The 27144-nt window shown below is 46.0% G+C and overlaps 1 protein-coding gene across 1 annotated transcript; it reads right to left on the reverse strand.

The window, feature by feature from the left end:
* Positions 1 to 16497: 16497 nt before the first annotated feature.
* On the reverse strand, positions 16498 to 26814 carry KLHL38 (kelch like family member 38). The gene is made up of 4 exons (XM_012451601.3): positions 26610 to 26814; positions 24576 to 25926; positions 19365 to 19470; positions 16498 to 18488 (listed from the first exon to the last, which is right to left on the reverse strand). The coding sequence occupies exons 1-4, from the start codon at positions 26693 to 26695 to the stop codon at positions 18199 to 18201; spliced, it is 1833 nt and encodes a 610-aa protein (XP_012307024.2). The 5' UTR covers positions 26696 to 26814; the 3' UTR covers positions 16498 to 18198.
* Positions 26815 to 27144: the final 330 nt, after the last annotated feature.

Raw genomic sequence — 27144 nt, forward strand, 5'->3', positions numbered from 1 at the left:
GTATGTAAAAGCACAATTGGGAAAAAAAAGAAAAAATACGATGTATAGAAGTGTGGTGGGAAGATGGTGTATAGATAGGAAGACAGGGAGGTGGAAGAGTATCACTTAGGAATATGAGCTACTGGGTGCTAGGTGTATACACACACACACACACACACACACACACACACACATATATAAAATATCTATTTGTCTGTCTATTTAGTCTAATGTGCATATGCTATGTGTATAATATGGTATCTCAGTCAGGATTCTTTGTCTGAAAGCAAAAGAAACCATCTCTGTCCAATGTATACAAGAAAGGAGTTTATTGGAAGGATAAGGTTGAGTTTTAGACTCTAAGTGCAAGCTATAGAGTGGGGCCTCAGAAAATCCAGGCAGCAATCAACACCTAGAACTTCTTCAGGGACCACTCCTGGAACCATTCAGCTCTAACTCTTATTGGTCTTTGAGTAACTCCTTTCTGGATCCAGTTTCAAGGGAGAGTGAGAGTCTGGTTGACTTAGTTTAGAGCGTGTGCCCTTCCCTTGCCTAGGGGAAAGTGGGGCCCACCAAGTCTGCAAGCAGGAGGAGAGATGCAGGTAGTTTTCTAAAGCAAAACTGAGTTACAAAAAGACAGGGTCATGGAAGGCCAGCAAGGAAAATGATGGTTGGCTACTATGCTTGGGTTCTAATTCCATTTTTTTTCTTTTTTTGAGATGAAGCCTTGCACTGTCATCTAGGCTGCAGTGCAGTGATGTGATCTTGGCTCATTGCAACCTCCACCTCCCGTTCAAGTGATTCTCCTGCCTCAGCCTTCCAAGTAGCTGGGATTATAGGTGCCCGCCACCATGCCTGGCTATTTTTTTTTTTTTTTTAATATTTTTAATACAAACAGGGTTTTTCTATGTTGGCCATTCTAGTCTCGAACTCCTGACCTTGTGATCTGCCCGCCTTGGCCGCCCAAAGTGCTGGGATTAAGGCAACAGCCACCTTGCCTGGCCCCTAATTCCATTTTTGACACTAATTTCCTGTGTGGACTTAGGTAATTTAATTTCTGTAAGCCTCAGTTTATTCATATGTTAATTAGAGACAATACTGTCTGTCCTGGGTTTTGCAAAGATTAAGTAAAATAAGTGAAAAATTACAGGTTCACTGTCCTTACCTGAAATCTTAGAAACAAGAAGTGTTTGGGTATTAAGAATATTTCAACTTTTATAGAGGTAATGAGATACACAATGTAATGTATATTATGCAACACCCCATTGGGATCTGATTCATCACTTCATAATCACACAATAGTATTTCTGCATCAGATTCATAAGTATGCATCTCAAGTGGGATAAATTAAAACTACAAATAGTCCTATGTCAGTTTTTGCTGACAGGCTTTGCTACCAAGTGAATTTGCTGCGAGTGTACCAAAAGAAACACATAAGCCAAAACTTGCCTTTTGGAGCTTTTTGGATTTCGGATTTGTGACGAGGAATTGTAGATATATATGGTTTTTATAATTCCAGGTTGACTTCATCCCAAATATTAGCTCCCTGTCTTTTCTAATGGGTTCCTGATTATCTTTTTTCATTTATTCAGATTGAGGAGGAAAAGACCAACATGGCTTCCTTCACTCTTTGGAAACTCAGAGAATGATTAGGTTGAAGTACTGGAAAAGCCAGAGTTCCAATTAGAGGATCTCTCCTCTTAGAATTTAGTTTTCATTTCTGGGTTGGCGCCTGATAGTCATGAACCCAGAGGAGACCAGTGAATCATCCAGTCATGGGGTTTGGAGATGATTCAGCAAGTTCGAAGTGGTGTCAGGAGTGCTTTTGGCTGAAGTTCTCTAAGGTACTGATTACATATCCAATTATGCAACTGGCCCCAAGGCCCGCATTGTGGTACAACCTGATTCTCACCCAAACTAAACATGTGAGACAGGGCCTGCACCTGGTAGAGCATGATCTCTTGGTAGACCTCAGACCTTTGAGCCCAGGGAAATGGCTCCTGCCATGATGCTTCTCTTCCTTCTCTTCGGAGAATGGAAGATGGACTGAGCATCATCTCTCTTCATATTTACCCTTTCAGCATCCTTCTCTTCCTCTTGACCAAGGTCAGGGGTGATTTGGGGGACCCAGAAATGATTCCCATCTCATGTCCTCTCTTGATGTGTTGTCAGACTTCATGGCATGAGGTGGGGACTTCCCCAGGATGAATCAATTCCTAATGTCCAACATCCAATACTTAGGAACTAGTTTACATGGAATAAGATGCTGTCTTTTGTTCTTATAGGGAATGCAGTATACTGGGATTAAAAGTCATGAGCTTGGGTTCAGGCCTCATTTCTGCTGGTGACCATGAACTTGGCCACATCATTTTATCTTTTGAGCTTCATTTTTATCAAGTGAGTCGGGGAGAAGAGGAGATTCCATTAGCTTCAATATTTTACAATTATTTTTGAGAATGCTATCTGTGAACTGCTTCCCTTTCACTCTCCATTCATCCAACACTCTCCATTCATCTCTGCTCTTAGCTTATATTGCAGTGTGATAATGCAGAAAACATTCTTAAGAGAGGAAATGGGAGATAGTGGTAGGTGCTGCAATTTGCTACCATGACAACGTTAGATGGTGGTCAGGAAAGAATCCTTGGAGTGAGGTGACATTTGAGAAGAAACCTGATAATTGCTCAGCAATAGTTGTTGAATGAATTGATGAACAAGAAGGAGTCAGCCACGGAAATATGTGGGGGAAGAACGTTCTAGGCAGAGGCGACAGAAATGTAAAGATTGCATATTCGAACACTAGAAAGAGGTCAGGGGAGCTGAGGAACAGTGTGTAGACAGGGTGTTCTGGAGAGAAAGTCAGATATAACTGAACTGGGACTTTGTAGATCATGTTAAGGAGTTGGGTTTTATTTTGAGGGTGAAGAGAAACCAAAGACAAAGTAATATAATCTGATTTACCCTTAAAAATATCATATGCAGTTTGATGATACTACTTCCCACCCACTAGAAGGGCCAAAATAAGAAAGATAGATGATAGATACCAAGTGTGGTTGAGGATGTGGAGCCACCAAAACTCTTACCTGCTGCTGGTGGAAGTAGAGATGGGTAGGACAAGTTTCAGAAACTGATTAGCTGTGTCTGTAAAGCTGAACATAGGTACATCCTACCACTCAGCAGTTTCATTTCTAGTTATATTTTCAACAGATGCACGTATACATGTTGACTAAAAGATATACATAAGAATGTTCATAGTAACCCTAAATGGGAAACTACATAAACTCTCATTAAGAGTCAAACAGGCTGGGGGGCTAGGGAAAGGATAGCATTAGGAGAAATAGCTAATGTTGATGATGGGTTGATGGGTGCAGCAAACCACCATGGCACATGTATACCTATGGAACAAACCTGCATGTTCTGTACATGTCTCCCAGAATTTAAAGTTAAAAAAAAAAAAGTCAAACAGGTACATGAGTTGTGGGATGGTCATATAGTTTTATAGTTTTATGTTATATGCAACAACAATGAACAAGCTAAAAGTATACACATCATGAGCGAATTTCACAAACTTAACATTGCATAAAGGAAGCCAGTCTGAAAAGTTCAAACAATCTAATTTCATTTATGTGGAGTTCAAAAACAGGCATAACTGATCTAAGGTGCTGGAAGTTAGGAGAGTGGTTACCTTTGGAGAATCTAGTGACAAAAAGGGGGTGTGAAGGGGCCATGTGGGATCCTTTAATGTCCTGTGTCTCGACCTGCATGCTGGTTATGTGTGTTCAGTGGTGTTCTCTAATCATGCCTCTACCCCTGCTTCCCCAGGCCAAATGGGCCTTGAGCCTAGAAAGATGAAGTGAGGAATGTAGGAGAGTATTTCTCGTTGGCCGTTGTAGACCACGATCTGCTTTCACGTTTACTCTCACAGTTTTCTCAGGAGTGTTGGGTAAGTGAAATTTACCCATTTTATAGGCAAGGGCATCAGAGCTTAGTGACCTGCCCAAGGGGCCGTGCCTCATATGGTGAGTCAGACTGCAAAGCCCAGGTCCTTGGATGTTCTTCATGAGGCCTGCTGGTGTTTTTATTTCTCCACGCTGCCTCCCTAGACTGGACCAACTGGTCTCCTGGTCTCCATGTAGCTTCATGACTATGAAATGCTACATTTGCATTTGAGTCTTGAAACGAATCCAAGAAACTCCAGAGTTTTGACCATTGTCTTTGTTTATATAGCCTTATCTTGAATTACCTTTTTAAAAAAGCAATGCTTCTGATTGAGGAGACAAATAAGTTGAAAAAAAAGCCCCACGGGTTGGAGCCCCATTAAACTCTGGAGGAAAAATGATGGTTTTCATTGTTAGGTTTTCTCAGCTCAACTGCATGGGCATATGGCATTCTGTGTGACACATTTTTGCTTTAACCACAAAATTTCATGAATTTTCAGTCACTGAATAATGAGATAAATCATCATTGCAGACAAAAAGCAGGGCGCAGTTTTGAAGGCAAAAGTATTTCCTTGAAAACTTATTGAGAAACAAAGAAACAAAGGACTTGGCCACATTCATGGGGACCAAGCCCTTACGGGTAAGTGTCCAGTGCCTTAGGCGTGGAAGAGAGAGTCGCTGTGTTCCCATGGGATAAGAAGCTGGTGGCCAAGCAACCAAGGTTTATTTAGTCTCTGGTTCTATATATCTACAGCCATGGCTTGTTAACGGGCACATGTGAGAGTTCTTTTTGCCCTTTGAAGAGAACAGGGAGCGTGGGGGCAACAAGGAAAATCGCATTCCCATTGAGCGCCTGCTGGGCGGGCCCTCTGCCTTCATTTTATTTGTCATTTGATCAAGTGGAGGCCGTTTATAACCCCACGCATAAAGGAACTCAGGGGTCAGGAAGTGGAGTCAGAGTTCTTTGAGGTGGGAAACCACTGAAGGGATTTAAAGAAAAAAGTCATTCGGCTAGATCTATCTTTTAGAAAAACGAGTGGGTTTATTCCTCCCCCACCTCTGCTAGGATTGCTCCTTCAATCCATACTCCTGGTGATGGCAGGGGGAGAGTGAGCTGGACGAGGAGAGGATGGAGCCAGGGAGAGCAGTGAGAGGGCTTCTTTTTATAGTCTGGGTGAGAGATCATTGCATCTCCAACCAATGTGTCCATGAGGCAGGGCCATCTCCTTCTTCCCATCCTTCCTGCTGTCATTGTTACACGTTACCTCTGTATGTTATTCCTCTTGCCATTCATCATTTTATTATTTCTCTGAACATTTGTATGATCATCTTAGGTGTGTCCTCCTCCTCCAGCCTTGTGATGGAGGAGAATACAACAATTTCAGAAGCGTAATTTGGGCAACCATTCCTCTGTGGCGCTGGATGACTTGCCTGGAGTCTCCGTTCAGGTTGGAAGATCTCGAGGGCAACTGCTTTAGGTTGGGTGAGGCCCCAGCCTAACTTACGAAGCAGTTGAGTATTGTGTGGTCTCATCATCACCTCTAATGAGGAGCTGGGGACAAGGACAAGTGCCAACAGCCTCTGTGATAGACGCAGAGATGTGAGGCCTTGGTACATTCTTTCCCAGGGATCCCTGGAGTGAGGAAGAGGAGGGAGAGGAAGGGGGATGGAGAATTACATGGTCCCAACCCACTGCGTGAAGGGGTTGAGTGGTGAAGGAGCTGGCACAAGGCAGCAAAAGCTTGGACATCCTCATCCCATCTCATAGTCTCCTTTTACAGGTGGAGAAGTGAAGGGCCAGAGAAGGGAAGTGAATTATAATCGCCATCATTACAAGTTGCTGAGTGCTGCTACTTTGTGCCAACTACTGTTTCAATCCTTGCCCTGTGAGAGAGCGTATTAATTTTCTGTGGCTACTGTAATAAACTCAGTGGCTTAAAACGATTGTTAAAAACAAATCGTAATGGATTCTCTCAAAGTTCTGGAGGCCAGAAGTCCAAAATCGAGGTATTGGCAGGGCCGTATTCCCTCCAGGGGCTCTAGGGGAGAATTCTTCCTTGCCTCTTTCAACTTGGAGTGGCTTCAGGCATTCCTTGGCCTGTGGGCTGCATACCTTCAGTCTCTGCCTCAGTCTGCGCACGTACATCTATGTCTCAAACCTCCCTCTGCTTTCCTAAAGACACTTGCCATTGGATTTAGGGTCCACCCAGTCATCCAGGATGATCTCACCTTGAGATCCTTTACTTAGTTACACTTGCAAGGACTTTTTTTTTTTTTTTTTTTTTTTTTCAAATAAGATGAGATCATTTTGGAGGGAGCATCATTCAGCCCAGTGCAGGGTGATGTCATCATCATCTCCATTTTACTACAAAGGACATTGAAGCTCAGAGAGGTGAAGAGTCCTTCCCAAGGTCACACAGCCAGCAGATGGCAGAGGTGGGCTCCATAGCCAATGCTCTTTGCAGTACACTGTATTTGGTAACAGTAATGGTAATAATGGCTAACCCCGACAGCACTCAGATATGTTAATTCAGCTAATCCCCTCAACAATGCTATGAGAAGGGAAGTATCATCGTCCCCACTTTAGAGATGAGGAAACAGAGAAGTTGATTAATTTTCCCATGGCCACACAGCAGCGAAGAGCAGAGCCAGGGTTGAACTCTAGGCACATTGGCTTCGAATCTGACATCAAAGGTCACCACAAAAACCACTGTCTGAATTGTTTTCACTGGTGGCTGGAGAATTTTAACAGGGGTTCTGGAAGATGGGCCCCTACGATCCAATGGGAAAGGCAGACTGTAGGCAAGATGGGAGAAATTTGGGAAGGGAGGAAATTTGCAGGAAGGGACACTTTGCTGTGACTCACTCTTCAGTGCCCCTCTAGGTTCTTTCACCTCCTGGCTGGCGGTCCTGGGGCAAACTTCCCCTTCCTTCTGCAGATGGTGCGGGCATCCTAGGGTCAGCCAAGCTAGGAGCTGCCCTCTCACTTCCTTGTTTTCCTCCACCCCTTCAGTGACATCCAATCAGCCAACTGGATCCACTTTGTGACCCGTCCTCTGTGAATTCTGCCTCCTTGTTTCAGGTCCCCTCTCCTCCCCTTGCTTCCCATCGTTACTGTAAGTGTCCAAAGCTCGTCATCCCTCCCAGGGTTGGGAATGGCCGGGATCCATACTGTCTAGGCCTCTCTATCCTTCCCACAGCTGCTTGCAGCACTCACCGGGACAAAGACTGTCCCCATGGCTATTCCGCCCCTTCCCCATATGCACCCCCCAACCCATCCTGCAAACACATCTTCTCTCTCATGTGTGCTGCATCCTAAATGCCTGGACTGCCATCATTCGTTCATGCATCCATACATTCAACATGTATTGTTGATTGCCTACTTCGTGTCAGGTACCAGGGAAACAGACATGAATGATGAACAAGGCAGACACGTTCTGTATTTGTGGATCTTCCATTTGGTTTGGGATGTCAACTAAGAAAACTCAGAAAGTAAATAAACAATAAATAATCATGACCAAATGGATGAAGAGAAGAAACAAGGGGTGAGAGAGAATAATGCGGTGGGTGGGGTGAGGACTACTTTTGATAGGGTGGTCAGGAAGAGTGCTGAGGAGGCGCTGGAAGGGTCTTGCAATGATTGAATGAGGTCATGTAGGGAAGCCCTTAGCATCCTGTCTAATGCGGAATAAGTAGGCAATGAACGTCAGCCATTGTCACTCACAGATTCATTCATTCAACAAAAATCTTTTGAGGGCTCATTGTTAAAACTCATGTGCATAAATGCTAGTGATCTCAGTCCCAGGTGGAGAATGATCTCGGTTCCCTCAATCCCATTAGCATTCTTAGTTTTGCTTTTCAGATAAGTAAGCCAAATAAATCCATACGCAAAGTGGGAATTAATTCTGTTTTCTTCTCCAACACTCCATGAAAGATAAACATCTCAGAGGCCCTGCTAATGAATTCCACTGCTTTTCTCCTTGGTCTTATCTTCAGCATAGATGTCACCACATTGCTTTCCTTAAAGACTCTTTCAGAAAGTTTTGATTTTGCTGTTGCCCTGGGGTGGCCCTCTTGCCTGTGACTGTGGACAGGGCTGACAGGTCTTTTGGGGAAACTGCATAGACGGTCGCTGATTTTGAATAGGACAGACCTCTGTGCCTGCGTCTTCCTCACTTACAACACCTCAGATTCTTGAATCCCTGTCTGTGTCCTCAAAGCACCATTTTCTGGACCACTGACTTGTTATGTGGGGGTTACTGGGGAATTCTGGATCGCAGGCCCTGGCATTCTAATTAAATCAAATGAGTGAAATGAAGAGGAAAAGAGACCCATGGATATCTTTAGGAAAAACAAAACCCAAATTCCCCACATGAAGAGAATGACGTGGTATTTGAACGGGAGCCTAGAATTCCTATAAGACTGCGTGAGAGCTGACATTTTGCAACCAGACTCCACCCGCATCCCAGCACCCTCCACACCGGCTTCTGCTTTAACTTGCAGCCTCCCATGACGTCACCCCAAAGGCTTATGTTGGCAAGACTGAGAACAGGACCTTGTGGGTGACATTGTGACAACAGATTAGTCCTCTTATGTAATTTCTAATGCCTGACCCTGGGCTTCTCTTCATGGCCCCTAATTCCCTCTCCAGTGGTATTTGGTGAATGTTGCTCACCTTGGACTTTTGGGAAGGTACTTGGAAGTTATGTTTTGTGTATATTGGCCTATAGTCCTTGGAGTCCATCAAAAAATTGCTAGTCCCTGTGAAATGGTTTAGTTCAATACATATTTGCATAGCATCTTCTCAGTGCCAGGCCCCATGCTAGACGTTGGGGGATAGAGGGATGAAAGACACAGTCCTCACCCATGAGATTCCTTGATGAAATGTGGGTCATGGGGTGAGTCAGTGTCATGGTGGCCCAGCCTAGGGTAGAGTGGGATGAGGGCTCCCCAAGAATGTCTTCTTGGGGGCAGATAGCATCTGCAGTGGGTCAACTGGTGTCTGCCCCCAAATTCATGTCCACTCAGAACCTTAGAATGTGACCTTAGTTGGAAATAGAATCTTTGCAGCTGTAATTAAGGTAAGAATCGAGGTGAGACCATACTGGGAAGGGGGCCCTAAATCCAATGAGAATGTCCTCATAAAGGAAATGGCACAGAAAGAGAAGGCTGTGGGAGGACTCAGGCAGATGGGAGTGAATCAGCTGTAAGCCAAGGGACGTCACGGATTGCTAGGAACCAGCAGAAGCCAGGAAGAGGCAAGGAAGGACTTCTTCCTAGAGGCTCCAGAGGGAGCTCAGCCCTGCTGACACCCTGATTTTGAATGTCTAGCCTCCAGAACTGTGAAAAAATCAGTTGCTGTTGTTTCAAGCCACCCAGGTTGTGGTACTTTGAAACAGCAGCCCCAGGAAGTGAATCCAGTATGGAAGCACCAGACATGAGCCCCGAAGGAAAGCCACTAGAGTCTTGCCATTGCTCTCCTGTCCCTTTCCTTGCTCCGGCACATCAGGCTGGGAGACCTCCACTGCCCTGTGAGCTCTGGGGTAGTAGGAGCCTCACCTTCTTCCTGTTCACTCCACCACTCCCACATTTAACGTGATGCCTGACACATAGGCGTCTATGGACAGTATTTGTTGAATGCATGAATAACTGAGTGTGTGAATGAATGAATAACCAGAAGTGTAGTACTAATGAGGGTGGACCAGTAAGCTGGTGGAGATAAAAGGGCCACCCTCAGAGTCAGGGTAATTGCAAAATCAAAACCTTCTGAAAGGGGCTGTAAGGTGGACCAAGATGCACGAAGTGGGTCCTCCAGTATGAAAAGCCATGGCCGCTGCAGTGGGGGAGCCGTTCTGGGTCATCTGCTTCAATGGCTAATCCTTGGTAAAAGTGGATATTTAGGGGCGTTTTGCACTGGGGATGTGCAGATTAGGCAGCAATCAAAACAAGGAGAAGGGCCAAATAGAAAGGAGGAGAAAGAACTGAGCTGTGTTCATTGTCCGCTCTATGGTAGATACTGCACTGTCCATTAATATCCATGATCTTTATGTCCTTGAAACAGTTTCTCAGGGAGGTAAAAATTCCTTCACTTTACAGATGTGGAAGCTGAGGTGCAGAGGGGTGAAACCTGTCAAAAGTAATACTGCCAGTAAGTGGCAGATCTGCCAAACTCAAATTGAGCTCAGGTCTCTCTTTTTTTTTCCTGAGACAGAGTCTCACTCTGTTGCCCAGGCTGGAGTGCAATGGTGCGATCTTGGATCACTGCAACCTCTGCCTCCTGGGTTCAAGTGATTCTCCTCCCTCAGCCTCTCAAGTAGCCATGCCTGGCTAATTTTTGTTTATATTTTTAGTAGAGATGGATTTTCTCCTGACCTTATGATCTGCATGTCTTGGCCTCCCAAAATGCTGGGATTACAGGCGTGAGCCATGGCACCTGGCCTGAGCCCATGTCTCTTTTGCTCCCAAGTTTGTATTTTCTGCAGTACAACATTGCTGCTTCTGCCAATAAGTGATTGCTGGGAAGGGAAGTTGGGGCACCGCAGCTGAAAAAGGCTTTAATGTCTCCCAAGTCCAGAGGGCTGGAGGAGGAATTATCTGAAAAATGATCAATGAAGATAGCACCTGGGTGGGGTTCTGGGGATCCCGATCATCTGAAGGCCAACTGCTCTACGCTTTCAGCTGGTCTTGAATAAGGTACTCTGGGTGAGACATTGATCACCACCTGTGGAGATCTGTCCTGCAGACCCTGACTCAGTGACGGATGAATGAAATATACCCACACACCCAGCACAGTGATTTGAGTGGGCTAGGGATGGTTGTCAGCTGCTCTCAGAGTGCGATTGCAACTAACTGACCACTACTCCCTGTTCCTCCTCACATTTATTCAGTATAAATTTAATAACAGAGGTTCTAAGTCAACACTCTTGTGGATAATTAGCATGGTTAAAAGAGTAGTTTTATGAATAATAAAAGGTTTTGGTTCCAGGACCCAAAGTAAACACTGACGGGTAATTCCCCTTCGACCTCCCTCTGAGAGAGCCGTCCAGCACAAAGTTTACAGGAGTCAACAGAGCAGAGACAAAGGAATGTGGGGTAAACAGACTTAACTGGGGAAGTTTCTATTATCCCTAATCTTCACCCTATGATCTAATGCTCTAAGATAAGAACTGGCTGCTTTCAGCCAGTCTCATTAAAACCTTTCGGTCTTCCAAAAGGTTTGAGACTATATCTTATAACTTCCCTAATATTTCTGTTAATATTTTGCCAGCCACCCTGAGTGAATCTCAACATCTGAGTAAAACTTTATGTCATTTTCTTCCTATCATATTTCACTACTCTAGGTTATGATTTTCATCATTCTCAGATAGAAGTGCAATTATTTTTTTTCGAGGCAGAGTCTCACTCTGTTGCCCAGGCTAAAATGCAATGGTGCAATCACAGCACCCTCGACTTCCTGAGCTTGGGTGATCCTTCCATCTCAGTCTCCAGAGTAGCCGGGACTACAGGTGTGCACCACCACACCTGGCTAATTTTTGTATCTTTTTTGTAGAGACAGGGTTTCGCCACGTTGCATAGTCTGGTCTCAAACTCCTGGGCTCAAGTGATTCGCCCACCTTGGCCTCCCAGAGTTCTAGGATTACAGGTGTGAGCCACTGTGCCTGGACTTGCAATCATTTTTAAAGGTTAGACACCATCTAGGTTTCTACCTGATTTAAACCCGCAGTTTGTTTGATAATTTAGCCTTTGTTTTCACCCCTTAGCAGCCTGGACACCCTGATGATGTTTGGGGCCCATTTGCTCATGCATTCATTCATTTATCCCACAAGCATGTGAGCATCGTCTGCCAAGCAGTTACTGAGCTTGGCCTGGGGGTTCAAAGGGCACCAAGCCTCCGTCCTTGCCCCCTGCAAGAGCTCCCACTCCAGACTGATTTACTAAATCCCTACTGTGCTACAGTGTGACAGGGGCTAGAATCAAGGCAGGGATCCTGGGTGAAAAGATCGGAGAAAGCTCCACAGAGGAGGTGAGGGCCAAGTAGGAGTTGACTAGGAAGGGTGGGGATAGGCATTGTAGCAGAGGGACTAACATGTGCAAAGGCACAGAGGCATCATGCACATGGCCTGTTGGGGCTAGGGGAGGACCCAGATATCCCGGGGAGGACCCAGACATCCCGGGGAGGATGACGTGTTTGAGTAAAACCAGTCACAGTCCTTGTCCTCTGGGATATGACAGACATTTGTTATAGGTTGCGAAGGTAAAGTCAGCCTATGCTGGAACTTTGGCTTAGAAGTAGATACTTGGGCCTTTCTGTTGTTACCAGAAAGAGTGGATGCTGAAGAGGCTGAGGCAGGATCATAGGAAGGGGCCCACTGGAGGGGAGTGGAGGTTCCGGGCTAGGAAGGTTCACTCTCAGAGCCACCACTGCTTATGGGCAGAGTATCAGGAAGTGTCTTAAAAGGTGGAGCCAGGATTCCAGTGACTGTCCTGCTGGGGCCATGTGCCTCTGCCAGGAGATGGCCCGATGCAGTAAATCGCTGACCTTGTCCTGGCCAGCGAGTGGTCTGCTGGAGGCCTCAGGACAGCCAGGCCTTCTTCTTCTTCTTTTTTTTTTTTTTTGAGATGGAGTCTCGCTCTTGCCCAGGCTTGAGTGCATGGGCATGATCTTGGCTCACTGCAACCTCTGCCTCCTAGGTTCAAGAGATTCTCCTGCCTCAGCCTCCCGAGTAGCTGGGATTAGAGGCACATGCCACCATGCCTGGCTAATTTTTGTATTTTCTTTTTAGTAGAGATGGGGTTTCACCCTGTTGGCCAGGCTGGTCTCAAACTCCTGACCTCAGGTGATCCGCCTGCTTCGGCCTCCCAAAGTGCTGGGATTACAGGCGTGAGCCACTGTGCCCAGTCAGGCCTTCTTTTAAGATGCCGGCTAGGAGTCGTGTGGGTTGTGCAGTACCGAACGCCAAAGTCTCCCCAGGTCCTGCCCCGCACTGTCCCCTCTCCTTGCTTCGGTTGCTTCCTGCTGTTACTGTTTTCTCTGCTGGCTCCTTCTCCTCTGCTCACTGCTTTGTGTTGGCACAGGGTGTTTGATCTTTGTGTTTTCTTGCTGATCCCTTGCTCTCCTTCAATTTCTCTCTCTTCCCTCGTTGCCTGTTGAGATGATTAGCCAGGCTGTTTGACATTTTCACTTAGAACGTTTCAGTTTAACTGCTGCTGGCTAAATATATTTTGACCTCAGCCATGGACTGTGACTTTCTACCCAGCCAGGGAGGCCAAGAAAGCCTCGTGCCAAAACCATCTCTCTCTTTCTTTGGGGCTGAGATTGTCCTTGGCAGGTTGGAGAGGAGCCCTCATATTCTGTGGATTGTTTTGCAACCTAATTCAGATAATGAGTTTGGCTGCTGGGATGCCCAGGTGTGTGGATTCGTTGGCCACACAGGCGTCTTCTTTGACACACAAAGCTGGCCTGTGATGTGTCTGGCCCTGGTGCCATCTTTCTTTATAACTCCCAGGAGGGGCAATTTATATAGATCTTTTGTACCCCAGAGTGACTTGGACAAGCTTTGAGTAGACACAGACTCTGATGGCTTATTAAATATTGGACTGAGAGCAAAGGAAAAGACAGTCAAGGCGTTAGCAAGCCTCCAACAGAAGGATTTTTGGAGGCCACAGAAGGCATTTATAGACAAGACTCCCACTTCGAATTCCAGGCATATAGGGTGCTCTGGACAAAACCCTTCACCCACCAGGCTTGACCCAGGTAGGCCATGTGACTTCATACCCCACCCAGACTTGCCAGGACCAGTTCATGGTGGGTCCAGGTAAGAAAGAGGGAAGGACAGAATGATTCCGAGCAGAGGATCTGGGGCACGTGAACTAGTGCCTCAAGACGTTTACCTCTGAATTTGTGGTGGATATCTCAGAGGCAATGTAGATATGGCCTCTTCGTTCATTTACTAATTTGTTAATTCATTTATCATGCGTTTATGGAAGATCTGTAATATATGTGGCAGACACTGAGGCCAGCCCTGGGAATGCAGAGCAGAACAGGACAGAGTAAGAAGTCTAGAGGGAAAAACAGTGATCAAATTATTACGAATAGCATGAGAGTCTCACAGGAGAAGAATAGGGGGCCGGGCATAGCGGCTCATGCCTGTAAACCCAGCACTTTGTGAGGCTGAGGCGGGTCATCTTTACTAAAAATAAATAATTAGCTGGGTGTGGTAGTGCATGCCTCTAATCCCAGTTACTTGGGAGACTGAGGCAGGAGAATTGCTTGAACCCAGGAGGTGGAGGTTGCAGTAAGCCGAGGTCGCACCATTGCACTACAGCCTGGGCAACGAGAGCAAAACTCCATCTGAAAAAAAGTAAAAAGAATAGGGAATAATAGGGGCATTTAATAGGAGAGCTGACCCAAGCTGGAGTGGGGGAAGCATGGAAGGCACCCATGATGCAGTGACTTTTAATCTGGTGTGTAAAGTGTATGTCGATGCAGTGACTTTTAATCTGGTGTGTAAGGTGTATGTCAATGCAGTGACTTTTAATCTGGTGTGTAAGGTGTATGTCGATGCAGTGACTTTTAATCTGGTGTGTAAGGTGTATGTCGATGCAGTGACTTTTAATCTGGTGTGTAAGGTGTATGTCGATGCAGTGACTTTTAATCTGGTGTGTAAGGTGTATGTCGATGCAGTGACTTTTAATCTGGTGTGTAAGGTGTATGTCGATGCAGTGACTTTTAATCTGGTGTGTAAGGTGTATGTCGAAAGTATGTAGGATGAAGAGATAAGAGAGGTGTGTTTCAGGTAGTGGCAACTGGATGTGCAAACTCAGTGGCAACTTTCCCTGAGGCAAGAGAGGAGGATGTAAAGTAAATAGGGATGGCGGGGCCAGGGGCAGTGGCTCACACCTGTAATCCCAGCACTTTGGGAGGCTGAGGCTGGTGGATCATGAGGTCAGGAGCTTGAGACCAGCCTGGCCAACATGGTGAAACCCTGTTTCTAATAAAGATACAAAAAATTAGCCAGGCATGGTGGCACACACCTGTAATCCCAGCTACTCGGGAGAATGAGACAGATAATTGCTTGAACCCGGGAGGCGGAGGTTGCAGTGAGCTGAGATTGTGCCATTGCACTCCAGCCTGAGTGACAGGGTCAGACTATCTCAAAGAAAAAAAAAAAGAAAGAAGGATGGTTGGAACTGAGACAACTTCAAGGAATGCGGGTGGCAAAAGGTGAGGCCAGAGAGATAGGTGGGGGCTGGATTCAGGAATGCACTAGGAGCTACATAAAGGACTGGGGGCTTTATGCAAAGGTCTCTGGGAAGCCATGGAATCATTTTAAGCAGGAATGTAACATGATCAGGTCCGTGTTTTAAAAGATCACTTTGGCTATTGTTCAAGGAAGGCTCATGGGGCAGGAGTGGAAGTAGGGGGCACATTTTGAAGACTGATCAGATGAGGATGGCTTGACTTGGAGAAGTATCAGTGAAGATGGAGAAGCTAGAGGTGTTTGTGATCTATTTCCCAGGGGTTTTGCAGACAGGACCTGTTGATGGATTGCGTGAAGGGTGAGTGGTCAGGGAAGGAAGGCACCATTAAGCAGAGACCTGGGGGGATTGAGGGAATGAACCATGTGGGTATGATGTGTGGGGCAAATGTTTTCAGGGGAGCGCACAGCAAGTGTGAAAACAGAAAGGGGAGATGTGTTAGTCCATTTTGTGCTTCTATGAAGGAATACCTGAGGCTGGGTAACTTATAAAGAAAACAGGTCTATTTGTTTCATGGTTCTGAAGGCTGTCCAAGAAGCATGGCACCAGCATCTGCTTTTGGTGAGGGCGTCAGGCTGCTTCCACTCATGGTGGAAGGGGAAGGAGAGTTTTTCATGCTGCTGTTACAGACACACCCAAGACTTGGTAATTTATAAAGAAAAAGAGGTTTAGTGGACTCACAGTTCCATGTGGGGGCTGGGGAGGCCTCACAATCAGGGTGGAAGACTGACAGGCACGTCTTACGTGGTGACAGACAAGAAAGAGTGAGAGCCAAGTGCAAAGGGAAACGCTTTATAAAACTATCAGGTCTCGTGAGACTTACTATCATGAGAACAGTATGAGGGAAATCAACCCATGATCCAATTATCTCCCACCAGGTTCCTCTCACAACACATGGGAATTATGGGAGCTACAATTCAAGATGAGATTGGGTGGGGACACAGCCAAACTGTATTAGAGAGCCTGATTTCACATGAGAAGGAGCAAGAGAGAGGGGAGGGGTGCCATGCCCTTTTAAACAATCAGCTCTCCTGTGAATTAACAGAGGTGGGACTGAAAGCCTGAATAGAGGGAGTTCAGAAAGACTAGGTTAGAGCAAGATGCCAGCCAGCAGCTATGGGTCAGTGTCCAGGCTGAGGAGCAGGGCTGGCAATCCAGGCAGGGCCTCTCTCTGACAGCAGCCAAGTGATCTGGGGAGCAGAGCGGAGCTTCAGACCCCAGCAGGAGAATCCGAAGTACAAAAAAGACAACTTAGAATGAAGGAAAAGTCTAGAATATCAACCTGGAGAGCCAGATGGGGAGGAAGGCCACAGCTTGGAGTAAATTCTGGTGCCAGGCTCAGGGCAGCAAGACTGATTGCAGAGTTGGTGGGAAGAGGACTTAGCCTACATCACTGGGCTCGGACAGGCTGGCCAGGACAGGAGGGGAATGGAGTGAGCCATGGAGGTCTTCCATGCCCACAGCTGAGCAGGGCAGTGGTTCTCGACCCTGACTGCACATTTCAGTCATCTGGGAAGCTTTTCAAAAAATACAGTGTCTGGCCCCCCTCCCCCAAAACATCCCTGTTCATTTTTCTCGAATGGGGCTGGCCCCGTTTTCAGATGACGGCGTTGTGCAGGCAGTGCTGAGAACCGCTGTTCTCGACTTCAGCTTATTCCTGAGTTTGGGACCGAGCCAGTGTGCGAGGCACCTTGAGATAACGGGGGCTATAGAGATAGTCAGCCCTGGCATCCGAGAGCAATGACTGCTGTAAGCACTGAGAGAATTTATTGACTTTCCCCAGAAGAACAATCCTTATAACACTGACCGAAATGAACATCCTGATTAATTATGCAGGTTTATAACTCCCCAGAGGCTGCAGAAAAACATCATTTGGCACCAGAAACAAACTTTATTCTGGCAGTGCAGGATAATTTTACAAACATTAGATACTGAATTGTGCAGACGTCTCTGGAATTTCAATGTACTACATCCATAGAATGCAGAAAAACAAGGTCAGGGCCAATTTCTCACGCTGCCACCTGGACCAAGCACGTCCAGGAATCCTCTGGGGTCTCAGCCCTCTTGTTTCAGATTTCAGTGGTGTCCTGGGCAGATGTGGTTTTTGTCTAGATTTCTCCCTTTGGGGAAATGTTTTGAATCCATCACATACAGTTTGGATGGGCTGTCAATCACAACAGGTAACCCCACCTCTGTCTGTGGGGACATGGTCCAGGACTAGCCAGTCCTGGCAACAGTGATTGGCTCAAGAGGTAGGCATGGAATTCAAGAAAGGTCCATAGGCATTGTTCTTTAGGTTTAATATATGGATAATGGCAAAGTTGTCTCCTGAAGATGTAAAGCTTGAAAATGAGTCTGGGTTTATCAGTTGCCATTGTCCCCATACTGTGTGGGTAAATAAAGAAGCTTGCTGGAGAAGGAAGCCTAATAGAGATGAGGTAGAAAGAGAGGAAAATCTAGGGAGGAGAGAAAGGAAGAAAGAGGGGAGACTGAGAAAGAGAGAGAGAGAGAGAAGAGAGAGAAACAGAGAGGGGGATACAGAGACAGACTCAGAGAGAGAGAAGAGAGACAGAGAAACTGAAACAGAAAGGAGACATGCCAGGTGTGGTGGCTCACACCTGTAATCCCAGTACTTGGGAGGCCGAGGAGTGAGAATCTCTTGAACCTGGGAGGTGGGGGTTGCAGTGAGCTGAGATCGCATTACTGCACTCCAGCCTGGACTACAGAGTGAAACTCCATCTCGAAAAAAAAGGACAGAGATGGGGTGGGGAGAGAGAGAGCGAATGGGGAGAGACAGAGACTGATAAAGGAGACAGACAGAGGTGGGGGAGAGAGATAGCGAGAGAGGGAGAGAAGGAGAAAGAGGGTTCTGGCAATGCTATGCTGAGTTCCAGACCTCCCGACTGTGATACCTCAGTCTTGTGAGCTCTCCCTGCAGCCTCTTAGGGTTAAGCCCTTTGGAGTTGGGTTTGTGTCCCTTGCAACAGAAGGCATCTTGAGTAGGACGGAAGGTTTCTTGCTGACCTCATGGGAGGGCGGACGTGCAGGGTATGCACTGGAGAGTGAGGCAGGCGTGGTCAAAGAGCTTGTGTGGCAGCTGCCCCTGGGATGTCCAGGTGTCCGTCTCAGGGTCGTAGCAGTCAAAGGACGCGGAGTCCTCAATGTTGCAGTCCGTGGTCAGGCGCCGCCCGCCCGTCACGTACAGCTTGTTTCCCATCACCGTGGCCCCGTGATGCATCCTTCGGTCTTTCATGTCCGCACATTTTACAAATTTGTTGGTTTGAGGGTCATAAGCAAGAATCCTCCTTGTGTAACCTGAAAACCAAATGACACATGGTCAGGCCCAGCCTTGCTCATCTGGGACTGGAGGTCAGCAGTCCTGGGACGCGTCTGACCCCTGCCACTGCCTAAGGCTGAGGCCGGGGCTCTGAACTAGAGCATGGGGTGTTGAGCTGGCCTGCCAAGGCCTGCTTTGTGGCAGAGTGGGGCTGGCACACAGATCTGTCTGATTCTGACCTTCATCCCAAGTTAAGGCAATGCATAAGCCATTCTTAGATTGGGAGCGGCTTCCCGATTCCTGTAACTTTCTCAGCCTCATTGGCAACTTCCTCTCTCAAATGCCCACTCAAGAACTATGACAATCCCAAGCCTTTGGAAACTCAGAAGTGGGTTTCCCACAACAGCCTTATCTGGTAGGTACTTTTAGGAGCCTCATTTTATGGATGAGCAAACTGAGGCACAGAAATGTTTAACTTGCTAATGAGTATATAGCCAGTTAGTGACAGAGCCAGGATTTGAACCCGGTCTATCTGACCCCAATACCAATCCTCTTAACCGTGACACTATCCTATAATTACAGAGAAACAAACCATTAGTAGCTGGTATTATTAACGGAAGCAAACATGTTTTATTTACTGTGTGTCCGGGATAGTGCTAAGTGCTTTAGATACACGAGTACATTAATCATCACAACAGCTCTGTGTGATAGGTATTATTTCATCTGTTGTTTACAGATAAAGACAGAAACTTCTGGATGAGGCAGGAGTTTTGTCAGATTCTCCACGCTCCTCTGGTTGGTTGGATGTGCTTTTAAAGACAATCTTGTAGAATAACATCTGTCTATGAGTGACCTTTTTTCCATAGACGGTGCCAAGTTTGTGTCACGCTCAGCGATCCCCTGTTCAGACTCACCTCCCACAATGACAATCCGCTCCCCAAGCACCACTGCAGGGGCACACACGTTCTTGATCATTCTTGTCTCCATTTTGAACCACGAGTTTCTGGAAATGTGATAGACCTGAGGGAGAAATAGAATCATGGCACTGCATTTTAAAGTTAAATATTCTTTTAAAAAAGGCAGAAGTAATCATTAAGAGGGTGAACTAGGAGTGAGATTTTTCTTTCTACTTTTCTCCAGTTTTAAAAATGTAGCTAGATTATTGGTAATAAACAAAATAGAATTGAAAAACAGGATGAAGTGTATTATTAAAAATTGATCTTAATGTGACCCCAGGAGATCAGTGGCTGTATTTCTATAGAATAGACCAAGAGTTTGGCATTATAATAAATGTTTTACTGACCTTGCTTGGAATATGTTTTTCTTTTAATGAGAAATGAAGAAACTTGGGTATTCAGAAAACCAATGATTTTCCAATCATTTTTATTTCTAGCTCATGTTTAAATTTCTAAATGTTCTGGTTTATCCAAGAAGGTCATAGAGCCAAGAATAAACCTGAGGCTAAGTGAGGAAGGCTTTTGAACAGTTCATGCCTGAAAGTCATTACAGTCCTAGAAAAATGCAGCATGAAAGGGGAGAAAGACCAAAGAGAAGGAAACAGGCTGTTTTACCATGCTCTGAAACGGTGGATCAAATCAACATTCCTGAAACGTGTTCCCCTGTTAGTGTCCTCAGTTTAAATCTAAATATCAAATGTAAATTAGTTCATTATGGGCAAAATTTAGCTGAAGAGATATAGGATGAATTTCATATAAGAAAAGAAGGAACAAGAACATTTGTTTACAGAGGAAAAAGGCATAGTATTCTTTGCTAGAAAATATTTTCCTATAAAATAAAATTACCAGGGCAGGTGCAGTGGCTCACACTTTTAACCCAGCACTTTGGTAGGTTGAGATGGGTGGATCACGGAGGTCAGGAGTTTGAGACCAGTCAGGCCAACAGGGTAAAACTCCATCTCTACTAAAAATACAAGGAAATTAGCCGGGTGTGGTGGCACGTGCCTGTAATTATAGCTACTCAGGAGGCTGAGGTGGGAGGATCACTTGAGCCCTGGAAGTGGAGGTTACAGTGAGTTGAGATCACACCACTGTACTCCAGCCTGAATGACAGAGTGAGACTCCTTCTCAAAAGATAAAATAAAATAAAATAAGATTACCAGTATTATTAAAAATGTTTAAAAAATCAGTTTACTAAATTTGATCTTCATAACCATCCTATGAGGTAGGTATTATTATTGCTTCCATCTTTCAGATTAGACCACTGAGGCTCAGAGAGGTCAAATGACATACCCAGGGTCATACAACTACAGTGAGTTGGGCAGCTGGTCTAGTCAAGCCGAGTCCATGCTCTTAACCACCACACTCATGGCTCTGCCGGGAGCCATGAAATTGTGGCTTTTCCTGATGGAAGCTTTTGATATTGGAGACCTCTTGAGGTCCCTGTCTGTCCTTCAAGAAGTCAGCAAAGCTTGGGGGAGGCCAAGTACTAGAGGAAGGGAAGGTCACAATGGCTGTTTTATCTGAAAATACGTAAGTGACAAACTCTCTGGGATCCTTGGAAGGAAAGCAAACACTGGTTGCATTTTACTTGAATGAATAATCGCCTCCTGGCCCTTCTGTTCTTCAGCTTTCGGTATGGCTTTAAAAATAGATTAAACATTTGCTCACCACGCTCATCATTCCCCAAAGAAGCTGGGGCAAGCATAACAAAGGATGATTTTTGACCAGTGAAGGAAGAAATACTTTGTTATGTTAAAGGATTTGCCTAATGCCATCCAGAAACAGGTAGAGAGAAGGCCAGGTAAAAACGTACACATACAGCACGATTTGCATAGTAATTCCATTGCAGCGTAGTTCTGAAAAGAACTCATACGTGCAGATGAACAAGCCTATGAAGAAAACTCTCAACCTGTGCCTGAAAACCCAACCTGCTCCATCAAGCAACTCCAGGCATTCATTTTAAACTATATTTGAATGAGTAGACTGTCTATTTCAAAGCTAGTGCGAAGTAGATAAGAAAAGCATCCAAATGAATACTTTTTCTCTTCTCACTCTTCTTACTCCTGAAATGCAAAAGGATCCCTCAAAGGTTTCATATTTTCTTGGCTTGGCAACTTCCTGTTTGATTGTACTATACATTTCTTGATATGCTAGCTTGAAGCTTAAGCTTCGCATTTTATTCTCAGGTTGGTGGCAGTTTTGCAATGTGAAATGATGAGCATATTTGTCAACTCTATTTTGAAAAATAGAAAAGAGGGAGGGGCTCCAGCTTGACATGGAGGCACTTTGTTATCTGTATGGTGTGGTCAGAGCCTTGAGGGGAGCAGAATGTCTCTCCCAGTTCAAGTAGAGGAGTGGGATTTGGAATAGTGATTCTAGAAAGACTCAGAATCTGCCTAGCTGGTCAGGGAGGAACTGAAAATACAGGCTGGAGAAGTGAAGGCAAGGAAAAAATCTTTACTGGAACTGACTGGGTCCAAGCCATCACCACCCTTGCCTGGAACTCTAGAAGATTCTCCCAGTTCTCCCCTTCATCCACTCAGGCCCCCTCCAATCCTTTCCCTACAAGGCATCCAGACGGAACTTCTAAAAATGTGAATTTTGTTACCTCGTCCACCTTTCTTAAAAGACTTCAATGAAGTTCTGTTCCTCTAAGGCTATTGGATACAATGAGTTCTAAATTTCTCTTCAAAGAATCAGTATGTCAGTATGTTCAGTTATTTGTCCTCCATTTTAAAGTTCAACTTCCCTGTAGTTTCAGTAAACAACCTTCTCCACCAGTTCTAATCAGTAGTTCACAACTGTTCCTCCGGTCCCCAGCTCCGTCCTGACTCATCCCGGTCACCTGCTTCAGTCACCTGCTCCAGTCACCTGCTCCAGTCACCTGCTCTGGTTACCTGCTTTGACCTAGGTCACCCCTGGCTACCTGCTCTGATCTGCCCTTAACCATCCGTAACCATCTTTCCCTCCAAAACACCCACCCTGCCACTCCGGCTCGTACCCCTGCTCTCTTTAAAATAGCCAATTAGCCTAGACTGTGCGGTCTAACCCTAGCCAATAGGGGAACGACACAGCAGTAGGGGGCAACCTCCGTCAGGAATAAGAACCCCTTTTCCTCCCTTGCCCAAGTGTGCGCTCACCTTTGCTCCATCTGTGAGGCACACCCTTCTATAGAGTAAACTGCCTTGCTGAGAGGATTTATCTTCAAGTGCTGTTTCTTTCAGCAATGAAATTTTACTTATAACAAGGCTAATCCCAATTTCTTGACAAGGCCTAGAAAACCCAGCCAGGCCAGCCTCACCCCCCACAAATATCCATCCCTCAAGAAGGTTCCAGGATTTTTCTGGGAGGGGCTCAGGGGCTGCGATGTGAGTGGAGGAGATTGCTCTGGGTAGCCTGAGAAGGGGGCTGATGAAGATCGCACAAGGACTCACGCCTGCCCCCAGCTACCCCTCAGCACACTGCCCTTCCCCTCTTTGCTCTGTCTTGCAGCTTCATCGTCCTGCTTTCGACTCCCCAAGGCCGTGGGCTGCACCTCTTTGTGCTTCAGGGCCTTTGTACGAGCTGCTCCCTTACCCAGGACCACTCCCCCTCCCTCAAGAGAGAATTCTGACTCTGGCTTCAGGTGGTGCAGGAGCTTCCTGCATCTCTCTCCAAGTCAGATCATCCCTTACATTCTTTCCTAGCACCGACCCTACTCCCTCCTTCCTCTTTTATTTTCCATCCTTACCTTCTTCTCTCCTTTCCTGCCTCTCTGCTCAAGTCAGCTTCAGCCAACTTCACAGGGTTTGCTGCAACATTCCCTGGACCCTGGCGCTCTCCCTGATTCTCGCTAGACCAGCAGTGACCAATCTTTTGTCTTCCCTGGGCCACACATAAAGCACACTAACACTAACGATAGCTGATGAGCTAAAAAAAATCTCTTAATGTTTTAAAGTTTATGAATTTGTGTTGGGCTACATTCAAATCCATCTTGGGCTGCATGCGTGTTAGGTAAACTTGCTCAACACTAGTTTAGGGTACCCCCACTGTGCTCTTACAGCACCCCTCTCTTCAGCAACTGAATTACAACTGTGGGTTGTGTATAAATTGCTGGGTCTCCAGGCCCTTCACAGTGGTTGTTGTTCAACATAACTCTCCTAAATGAGCAAAGTACATCTCGTGGGTGCTTCTTCATTATCTGTAGACAGACTCAGTATTCACGTCCCCCATATCATTAGATGAACTGCAGAGATTACCAGGAACTTGCACAGAGTTAGAAAACACTTAATATTCTGAAACATGGCCTTTATTGATCATACTTCTCAGAGAGCTTGTCAGTGAAATTAATGTCTGCCGATCATTAAAAGTAGGGGTTTCCCAACCTGGCTGCACCTTAGAATCTCCTGGGGACTTTTATAAACTATACATTTTAAGATCTCACACAAAGATATTTTGATTCAGTGATCTCAGGTCAGGTTCCAGGGGATTTGGTCACAGAGGTGTGGACCAAGGCTTGGGAATCTTCTTTTAAGGCCTTACGGACTTGAGTTAGAAATATCTGCCAGGTTCCTATGGGACTTCACTATCTGACCTTCAGTATGTTCTACAATAGCTTGAATTTTTAGATATATATTTTTCTACTCAAATGAAGATAAACTCTGTGGATAGGGATGGTATTTGTATGTATTATTCTTGTGCAAAAATAATTTATAAATTGAAAAAATCTTGTTGAAAATTCTTCTTCCCTCTCTTCCTTTCTCTTCCTTCCTTGCAAATGACAAGTGTTTGTATGTGTGTACATGGGTACACATGTGTGTGCATGTTTTCATGTATGCATATATTGTGTTCATGCATATGTATAAATGTGTGCATGTATGTGTGGATATATGTAAATGTGTGTGTTTGCATGCGTGAATTGTATATGTGTATGCATGTGCATATGTATGTATGTTGGTAGGTGCACCTATGCATACATATGAATGAATATACATTTGTGCACATATGTATGTGTGCATTCATGTATGCATATGTGCATTTGTGTATATGTATGCATATATGTATGTGTGTGCATATGTATGTGTGTTGGTGAATATGTAAGCATGTGCATGTGTGTGCATGCAGATGTGGGTGTGTCCATGCACACATACTCATGCACTTACGTGATGGGAAAACCGGGCCATTTACCTGGATAAGGCGCACAGGGTTCTGCATGATGTCCTCTCCTCCAAAGAGGTAGAGTCTTTGGTCTTTCACGGCGACTGCAGGGTGGAGCACACCCACGGGCATGCTGGCCATACTCTCCCAGACATTGCAAATGCTGTCATACCTTTCCATGGAGCCCATGAGCTCCTGTCCTTCTCCAGTCCCCCCAATGGAGAAGATGAAGTTCTTATGGGTGGTGCTTCTGTGGGAGTAGCGGGCCACCAGCATGGGCTCCCCCAGCCTCCACTGATTGAGTTTCAGGGAGAAGATGTAGACGTTGTGACTGACCAGACTCCTCCCTGAGCTGACAGCCATGCCCCCCAGCACATAGATGCTGCGGTGCAAGGTGACGGCAGAGGCCTTGTACAGCCGGGTCGGGAGTTTGGCAAGGCTCTGCCATTGGCCAGTCTGTTTGCTGTACAGTAAGACGTCCCTGGTGGTCTGCTGGCTGTCCTTCCTTCCACCCAAGAGGATGAGGAAATCTTGGTAAGAGTTTCTTGGAGGGACATGCAACAGGAGTTTGCAGTCTGGGGCACTGGTGCCACACAAAGAGAACATCTGTCTTTTGGCGGTCTCCAAGATGATCTGGCATGCAGGTGATGACTGCAGGAGGGCATCATTGGCGATGAAGTGGTGGAAGAAGGCTGGGTGGATGTACTGCAGCCTGACCTGCTTGAACAGTTCCTGCATGTACCGCTTCCGGGCCTGGAGGTCATGCTTAATCCAAACCATGAGAGCCTCAAACACCTTTTCCTCCTCCCCACAGAGCCCATCATCTCCGAGATAGTCTCTCAACTCCAAGGCACAGAGCTCCTTCAGGTCAGCCGACGTGGCCACCTCTGGGAAGGATGTCAGTGCCACTTCCCTGGCTTTCTTCTTGAGGGTCTCGCAGCTTAAGATTTCTGAGAGTCTGATCATGCCCAGGCAGTTGCTGGGGGCCAGCTGGCTCTGCAAGTATGAGGAGCAGGCCTCAAACAGCTTTGGGAACTGTAGCATGGAGGCGGCCTCCATCACGGGGAGGACATTGTCCGTGGTGATGCGCACTTCCCCCGTGTACACGTAGGAGACAATCTGGTCCAGGGTTGAGGAGTCAATGCCTTTCAGCTGCACTTTGGCTTCACTCTTCTCCCGGAAGCTGCTGCAGAACATAGCCCTGAAGTAGGGGCTGCTGGAGGCCAGCACGTTGCGGTGGCAGGGGATCTCCCAGGCGCCGGCACAGATGCTCACATCAGTCAGAATCCTGCTTTGCCTTAAGCTGTTGAGCTGCCTCAACAAGTCAGAAGAGAAGTCATGGTCTTTGAAGAGCAGCCCATCTGGTGACTCCTTGTCCATCCTACAAAGAGAGAAGAAAGCCTCCAGAGTCAGCAAGAGTCAAGACTTTCTTAGCAGCATGTGCTGGAGGGTTCAACTTCAGGGGTTCCAAGACCCGGTGCTTCTGTGTCCGTTCCCCATGACGTTTGTAAATTTCTCCATGAACATTGTGTAGGGAAGACTGGAAAGGAAGGCCACACATATCTCATACCTGAGCCTTTTTGTTTTTTTTTCTATAGTTATTTTCAAAGGTAATGGGCAAATAGTATCTTCAGCTAATCTGAGAGAAACAACCAAACAAACTAAAGTTGTTGGAAGTTACTCCGTTATCAGAAGCTGAAATGCTAGTCTGAAGCAAGATAACAGTCCATACATTTGAACAGCAGAAGTTTGTGAGCCCTTTTCCCATGAAAATATCCTTTTTCCTATTGGCAGCATATCTATTATTGAGTAAACTTGTCTAAACATCTCTTTCTGGGTGTCAATCATTCCCCAAGGATGACACTCTGGAGGTGTGGTCCTCTGTTAACTGGACAGAACTGAGGGAAGAAAATGGACCTTTGATATGTATATATTTAAATATGACTTCATCGAGTCTTGTTTTAAAGATGGAATGAATAGAAAGAGAGACCAAACAATCCCCTGGTGTATTGGATGACACCTGGCTGTCTACCTGCAGAAAAAAGAAGCATGAGGGATACTTACCTTGTTTTGCTGCAGTGACATCCACTGATGCCTGGTCTGGCTTGTCCCCCCGGAGAGTTTCTACCTCTAGCTCTGAGAGAAACCATAAACCCCAGGCCTTTCCTTCAGTTGGCAAATGATTTGTCCTGGGAGTTTTCTGGATTTGTTTATGCTGAAGGCACTTTCATAGTTTTCTAGAGCTTTGTGCAAGGACTGCTGGGCAGGGAGACAGTGTATACATTCCAGGGCTAAGAATAGTTGCATATGTACTTTCCACTGTTATGACATGTGACTTTCCAGTTGCCTTTTGCAGCAACCTGAGGGCCTGCAGGTCCCGCGCATGCCCACATGCCTTGTTTCCTTGGCAAGTGTTTACATCGGCAAAAATAGATTGGGAGGAGTGGCTTCTCTTAGAGAAGACTTTGCTGTCTGCTTGGAACCGTCCCGAGTCCCCTGTCCTAAAAGTGCCTGGGAATTCTAGCTGTCTGTAAACAGGTTGCTGTGACTTGTGGAGAGTCACTGAAGATGGTTCTCAGCCACATTGAAGGTGGCAGGT

The sequence above is a fragment of the Aotus nancymaae genome, unplaced genomic scaffold, assembly GCF_030222135.1.
Source record: "Aotus nancymaae isolate 86718 unplaced genomic scaffold, 86718_ANA_hifiasm-v0.15.2.pri h1tg000036l, whole genome shotgun sequence".
NCBI lineage: Eukaryota > Metazoa > Chordata > Mammalia > Primates > Aotidae > Aotus > Aotus nancymaae.